This window comes from Conger conger, chromosome 7 (genome assembly GCF_963514075.1).
Source record: "Conger conger chromosome 7, fConCon1.1, whole genome shotgun sequence".
Taxonomy (NCBI): domain Eukaryota; kingdom Metazoa; phylum Chordata; class Actinopteri; order Anguilliformes; family Congridae; genus Conger; species Conger conger.
Window position 1 is genome coordinate 37,446,712 of NC_083766.1, and position 8,140 is coordinate 37,454,851.

At 42.1% G+C, this 8,140-nt stretch overlaps 1 protein-coding gene across 1 annotated transcript; it reads right to left on the reverse strand.

Moving 5' to 3' along the window:
• Positions 1-1,740: 1,740 nt before the first annotated feature.
• On the reverse strand, positions 1,741-8,140 carry htr3a (5-hydroxytryptamine (serotonin) receptor 3A). The gene is made up of 9 exons (XM_061249388.1): positions 8,137-8,140; positions 6,714-6,877; positions 6,446-6,490; positions 5,940-6,049; positions 5,125-5,294; positions 4,525-4,685; positions 4,079-4,289; positions 3,026-3,259; positions 1,741-2,024 (listed from the first exon to the last, which is right to left on the reverse strand). Exons 1-9 carry the CDS (start codon positions 8,138-8,140, stop codon positions 1,741-1,743), a joined length of 1,383 nt encoding a protein of 460 aa, XP_061105372.1.

The window sequence follows — 8,140 nt, forward strand, 5'->3', positions numbered from 1 at the left end:
TAACGTGTTTGACTGCAGACTTCAGAAAAACATTCTCAACCCCATGCAGTTGGTCTGAACATACTTTTTGGAAGCCTTGGTCCAAGCTTTCATAGACATCCTTTGTCATGGAATAAAATGAGACAGGTGACAGGCATTTCTTCCAAAAGACTGCAAACAATTCAGGACAGTGAATGAACAAAAAAAAACAGCTCAAGTCAGGTTTTGAAACAGCTGGGAGCTGGTCTTTCAAGCTGGTCAAAGCAGAATTTGGGAAGGGAATGTTGCATTATTGGATTATATGTGGATTAGAAATGGAAAAGTGGAGGGGAACTAGCAACTAAAAGCTGAACTTTTAACCAAAATGTTACAGATTCAATTCAGATGTGGACATTACCACGATACACCAACTGCAAAATAAATAAAATGCAATAAAAATGATGATATAGGTTCATCTAACCTGGATACGATTGTCTGGCTCGCAAAGAAGTAAAGTTAAAATATATTGTCTTGTCTGTGCCAACTGTAGATTTTTTGTTCTCTGACTTCCATTTTGTTGAACTTAATTTAACCTGCTATTAAAACCAATGATATTTAATGATACTATGAAGAGAATAGATGCCCTATTAGGTTAAATGTACTTAGATATACACTGTACAGTATAAATGATAGGTTTCTGATATATTTTCAGTTTAGATTTATATATGATCGATCTCTCGCTCTACCTACACAATATTGAACTACTCTGTTGGGTAAAGGGCAGATATCACTTGATTAAATTGCTTTAATACGGAGCAGGAGGGATGCATACATTAATGTTTGAATTGTGAAAGAATGGCATTGTCTGTGTCCATGTTCCCATGTTCCCAGTCTAATAAAACATCCTGCCAATGGGGAAGAACCATTTCTAAAATACAACTGTGAGCTTTCACTGTAGAGAGAAACAGGAATTTGTGTGTGTGTTCAAAAATGTGTGCACATTTACAAAACTTCGGCAGAATAATGTGGCACCACGTTTGACTGTGGTTGGATTCAGCCAAATGTGCCTTCTAATGAAGTATACCGGTACTGTCACCTTAATGGGACCATCTTTTCTGCAACTTGGTTTGGGTAGTATGGTAGCAAGCTTTTTTGTCTACTTTTTAATAAGTTGCACAAACATTTTGATGCAAATGTCCTGGTAATATGTACAGTCTCAGTGCTTCCATCTTTAACGTGTTTGTAAACACATTTTCATATGGATTTTAAGTCATTTTTAAACCATTCAGTGTCTGAGGGATTGGTTTGCACAATGAGCCACATAGGTTTATTCTGATCAATTATAACAAAGTACACTAAAATGAGGTGTGTTGTGTATGTGCGACTGTTCTTTTATTTATGCTGTACTGAAATGTACAACTCATTGTAGTTCACTGAAATGCACACCATTCTCACAACACAACCACTGTGACTTTTCTTTCAGTACAAGCATGAGCATATTTTATATTATGGATGAATACATTGTGGATTCATTTTTTGAATTCATACAACAACAAAAAAAAAAAAAAACATCTACCAAGATTTAAATCTACATATTGTTCACTACAAAAAAACCCAAACAGAATTATCACCCGCCTGTCTCACACGAGTGTCCCCCCACTAACGGCCCGTGAATGGCCGGCGTAGCGTCGAAGCGGCAGTTATTTCCGCTCGCCGGGCGGACACCGTCACGGCACTGTGGCCCCCCGGGGCAGCAGCCGGGCGGGAGCGTGGCGTTCCCCTTCAGGAGTTCTGCCACACGGACCACAGGGTGCCCAGCGTGATGCTGTAGGCCAGGACGGCGGCCAGGTAGACCCGGAACAGCAGCACGTCCAGCACATAGCCCACCTGCAGCCACTCCCGCGCGATGGCCCGGCACTCGTCCCGCCGGTCCAGGAACTGCCGGATGGACGAGATCTCCCGCAGGATGCTGTCCAGGACGGGAATGCTGTCCCGGGACGACAAGGGCATTCCCAAACCCCGCTCGCTGTCCTTAGCGTTCTCGCAGCTGCGGTGGTTGCATCTGACTAGAGGGGGAGGGGGGAGAGGAGGGAGAGTGTATATGCATTTACATGTATATACACTCACTGAGTACTGTACTAGGTATTTATTATATTTTTATTATATATAATATTATATATAATATTAAAGCCCTTCTCTTCTGGCCTGGTTTTTGCCTAGAGAACTGCTTCTCACTGAATTTTTTTTTGCTTTGCACATGAAAATCCCTGGAGATCAAAATTTTCTGAGATACTCAAACCACCCTGTCTGGAACCAATAATCATTCCATGGTCAAAGTCACTTAGATCACATTTCTTCCCCATTCTAACATTTTAACCTCTTGACCATGTCTGCATGCTTTTATGCATTTAGTTGATTTGCTGATTATATATTTGCATGAACAAGCTGGTGTACAGGTATATCTAATAAAGTGCTCACTGAGTGTATATGGTCTGTAGGGGAACCTCACCTCAAATACGTCTGAAATGTAGCACCCACTTGGCAATGAGTAGCATTTATATGATCCCTTTCCTCGTGTAATCTAATATTGAAGGAGTGAAACTCACCTCAACCACCTCTGGAATGTATGACCCACTTGGGCAATGCATGGCAGCCATTTTGTATCTTTGCAATGGAGCATTGGTTTTACTTACTCGATCCAGAGGGAAGTGCACCCAAGTCCACTTCAGCAGTAAGTTAGATTCTGCTGCTGGCTTGCACTTATAGCTGCATGCGATGTTTGGGACCCCAGTCTCACTCAATAGCATAGTTCCACATCAGTGTTTCCATTTGAAATCAATGTACGTTAAGCACTTAGAACTGATGAGTAGGCATTGAGGGAGCAAACTACAGAAAATCATCTATCAAAAGACTGGAAACCCAGTAGCAACCGGATTATGTGTCACTACACTGTCTTAGCAGGATGAGCCATTTAGCAACCCCCGATAACATCACCCTCTTAACAGTAACGATGTCCATTGCTGAACTGATTCGCGATGTACTGAAATTATTTTTAACCCATACGCACCCATGCTCATGTTGTTCTCCCTGAAGTGGTGCAGGTCCGTTCCTTGTGACAGTATGGAGCAGAACTGGTTTCTGCTCTGGATGCAGAGGAAGGCCGTGGCCCGCTCCAGAACCAGGTATTTCACCCACTCCGGGACCCTTGGCTGGAGGTCCTGCTTGTGAACCAGGCGAACGATCAACACCGTCTCCGTCAGACTGATGACGAGCAGGGCCATGCACACAACAAAGTACACACCTGCAGCCCAAACAGAGAGAAGAGCTAGAGCCAAACAGCACCCTCTATGGGCAGTGACGTGCAACTGTCCTACAGTTTGTAAAAGATTCAATGAGCACATACTCTACAAACACAACACGCACAAAAACAGTTAGTTCATGTCTGTGGCACCTCAGTTCGTTTGATAGGATAGAAAAGATTGCTTTCCAACAGTATGACACGTTAAGCACCCACAAAACAGGGTTCTTTCATGCCACAGTGAAGGTATGCCTATGACAAATGCTGTCTGGCAAAGGTTGCTTTGAGAGCATTAACATTGATACTGCTGTCTGTGTGGTTTGCAATGCCATGCCATGCTATGCTATGCTATGTTACGAGTCAGCCCAGAAGCGGGAAATAAGAATCTACTTTACCCAAAATTATCTGATAATGCCTTTATGTCATTATTTCTAATGTGAGCATGAGATGAGATTGTCGACAATACTGTTCAAACGGATTAGCCGCTGAACGGAAATATCTTGCTGCCACACATTTTATAGGGATTCATTTTAAATGTCATGCTACGTTATGTGTTGCCAAGAATGAAGTCAGAACCTGGAGAAAGGAATATGACCAGGCCCTGTGTCACAAAGCAGGGTTACTGAGTTAGTTGGATAACTGCACTGAGTAAAACCCGGAACCCTCCAAAATTTGGAACATGGACCGAAGAAGAGCAAGAAGAAAAGCTGTTTTGTGCTTTACTCAGTACAGTCATCCAGCTGACTCAGTAATCCCGCTTCATGAAATGGCACCCAGACTTCATTCAATTTTATTGTATGATTGTTTTTCTTTTAGTTTTACCGATGAGTGGTGTGCCGATGGCGGTGGCGGGCAGAGTGTCAGACACGATGATGAGGAACACGGAGTAGCCCAGGAGGAGAGTGATCTTAAAGGATACCCTCTCTCCACTGTCCGGAGGCAGGTAGAAACCCACAATGTCCATCAGCATGAGGAATATGCTGGGCAGGAGGAGGTTGACTGTGTAGAACAAAGGTCTCCGTCGAATGACAACCTGGAAAACACACAGCATCCAGACCAGCCAATATTTAACCGCTACTATTTCAGAGTATTCTATTGTGTGTGTGTGTTTAAAAAAAATGTGCAGCAAAAGATTTTTGGGTAGCTCCTCCTTCTACAGCTTTAATTAGCATAGCAGTCATAGCAAAGATTGAGTTTTAACTGACTTGGTTTGTTTGCGAAAAGCACTACGGCAGTTCACATTCACCCCAGGGCTCAGAGGCACTCACGTGGAACTTCATTTCTGCGTAGTGGTCATTGGCATCGATGCTGAAGGACTTGTATTTTGACAGGACATGCAGGAGCTCCCACTCTCCCTGGTTCATGAAGACGCTCTTGTCCACCCTCACTTCCTCTGGCGTTCTCATTAGTGAGATGTTAATGTCATTAACTACAGGACAGGAGACAGAGGAGATCCATTAATACACATTCATCACTGTACACACAGGGGGTTTGCAACTCTGCTTTGTCTTTGCCAGTTTGTACACTTCACTGGCCTCACAGTAACTTGGAGATGCTTGCTTATAATATACTGTAATGTTATTGTTGTTGTTACTGTTATTCTTATGGTTAAATAGCGCTGTTAGTAATGCTGCAATAATACTAATACTAATAAATATAATATCCACATATAATAATACAAAATTTAAATATTACAATTGTATTGTCATTATTATTAAAATGACAACAACAATAACAAAGTATCTGACTGAAATGTGAAACATAATCAATGTTTCCACATAAAAGGTGTAAATGTTCCCAGGAGTTTGTCTGAATGACAGACAGAGTTTGTGTGTTAGTGGGGGGGTTTGCATTGGGCCTGGTCTCACTGGTGTGCAGCCAGCTCTGGAAAGTGAGGCTGCAGTTCTGGACGTCGAAGGGGAAGTTGTAGATGTTCAGGCTGCAGGCCGTCACCACCTGGATGGGCTTGTAGTTCCTCACCAGGCCCCTGTTCCCCACATACACGTACGGGATGTCTGGGGACTTTCCCACGTCCACGCTGCAGAGGTCACAGAGTTAGAATGCAAATGAAACATTATATTAAATTAATGGCATTTGACAGACGCTCTTATCCAAAGCAACGTACAGTTGATTTTACTAAGCAGGAGACAAATCTCCCCTGGAGCAATGCAGGGTTAAGGGCCTTGCTCAAGGGCCCAACTGCTGTGTGGATCTTATTGTGGCTACACTGGGGATCGAAACACCGACCTTGCGGGGTTCCAGTCATGTACCTTAACCAACCACTAAATTCCCGGGGGGCAGCAGTGTCTGCAGGCTTTTATGGTTTCCTTTCAATCATCTGCTAATTAAGGCCTCGAAAACAAGGTGTGTAGATTCTTTAGCCAATCAATGACTTAAATAAACCACTAGTGTTGAGAACATCTGGGAAACCAGCAGACACTGTGGGCCCTCTTGGACTGGAGTTTGGCTCCTGAGGTGTACAGTGATGGCAGGTATAGGTTGAGCTTTTTGGGAGGCCAGGCTGTGCCCAACCTCACTTCCTATTGGTACAGGCTTCTGGTGATGAACTTCCTGTTAATCTCTGGACATATCTTTCTCAGTATCTAAATTAGCTTCCTGCATCTTAGCTACATGCCAATAGAGCACATTACTAATGGGATTTTGTGGTAAAAACAGTACTTACAACTCATTGATGAGTATATCTGGCACCCAGATGTTGGCGGTAGGGATGGAAACTTGTTTTACGTCATCAAAGTCTTCAGGGTTCCAGACAAGGAATTCATCAATCCATTGCTTTTATAAAAAAAATCCGCCCAGAAATAAGTGAGACAGTAAACAAATATATACAGTATAATTGTTTTTCCAGGAATACACAATTTGATGTATAGTAACTATAATCATAATTAATTGCATTTATATAGCCCTTTTCTCACTGGCTGGCAACTCAAAGAGCTTTACAGTCATGAAGGGGAAACTCACCTCAACCACCACCAATTATGTTACAATTATAATAATAATCATCATCATCATAATCATAATCATAATAATGGTCTGTAGGACAGATGCTTCAGAGTGCATACAGATGCTTTTCCTCCTCTGTTAAATTGGATAAAACGTGGTTTGCTGCTGATGCCCTGCTAAGTTGAAGTAGGGAGCTGAAACGGCTTCTGTTTCCTTTGACTGACTTACCTGCCTGTACCACACATATGTAGTCAAAACCTGGTTCTTCTCATCCTGTACAAAACACACAAAGGATGGCCTCATGTACTTTCCAGTATCAGCACAAATGCATGGTTACCTTTTATAGTAGAATACTGAATTCAGTTATGATCGTCCAAGAAAGTCAATCAGCCAATTAAATTACCTGTGTTGATTTGTTTTGGAATCAAATGGCCCAGGGAAAAGTTTATGTTTTCTGTACTGTAAAATGTCTGTAAGAAGTTTCTATACTACGCACCACATTCAGGATGGAATAGACCATAAGATCGATGGCCACCACGGTTGATTTTCGCCAGTCTCGCACGGGACGCACACCTTTCTTGTACCCGGCACTCAAATACTCAGCAAGTCGGACCAAAGTGGCATTGGCAAAGCGGCTGGTGGGGTTTCCCATTCTCCTCACTAAAACACACACAGACACACGCATGCACGCACACACACGCAAACACGCATACCCTCACACAAACACACACATACACACACACACACACACACACAAACACACGCATGCACGCGCGCACACACGCGCACTATGATTTAATGGAAGTACTATTGATTCTGCTAATACGTACGTATATATTTTTTATTATTATTTCTACTGTTGCTGCTATCCTTCTTGTTATTTATAGTATAAGTAATGCTAAAGTTCAAAATCTGTGATATAATCAATTAAATACTCAATAGTCAGCAGAAAAAAACACAAGTGAATCACCTAAACATTAATGACACGCTTCTAATTAAAAACAAGCATCGCTGTAACCTGAATGTTTACAAATGCACGGTTAGCTTTGCCACATTTAAGGAAATCTTCAACTCCAAAAACATCTGTTAGTGGCGCATTTTTCCCCGCATACAAGGTAGGACAGCGTTACTTGCCTGGAGTGCAGCTACAGAAGCAGCCTCGCTCTGTCTCTAGCAGAAGTAGACAGAGAACTGTCCAAAGTTCTGAAAACTTCATTTTGTTAAAGAACTCTTCTCAACGGTTCCCCGTCGTCAGTCTGTATTGCTCTGTTGACTACATGTATCAGACAACTCGCGCTTCATAAGAAACCCTTGTCCAACAGATTCCACTCTCTGGGCACAGCTGCATGGATAAATAAATTAAATACCCGCGGCTTCTTGGCATGAAGGTTCAGTCTGGAAGCTGATGTCACCATGGGAGTGAAGGGTGTGTCCAAGGCGACGCGCTGAGTTAACGCACTTTACATTCATATAGCCCCAAAATCAAATTCAAAATTTCGGAATAGGTCACAAAACGTGGATAAATTTGCCATATGAAATGCATAGAAAATATTTTTCGGCATATTAAAGTGTTTTCGCACTACAATTCTAAAACAATAACCACTATTGAAGCTTTTGGGGAAACAAGGCTGGCGCGTATGAATGATGACGTATAAAATAAAGATGATGTCATATAAAAGAAACAGTAGGCTATACTGACGAACACCTCACAAATGTATTGTGTTCTCTTTTCACCGAAGGGCAGTCCGCCACTTATGATTAATACATTAATAAATCAATTTTACGAATACAAAACATGCTGACTTTGCGATGACTTTACTTGATATGACTTTACTATCTATAACACACTAAAGACAAGCATATAAGCTACTGTACAACGTACATAGAGGCACATTTATCACATTTATCCACTCACCCACGCAT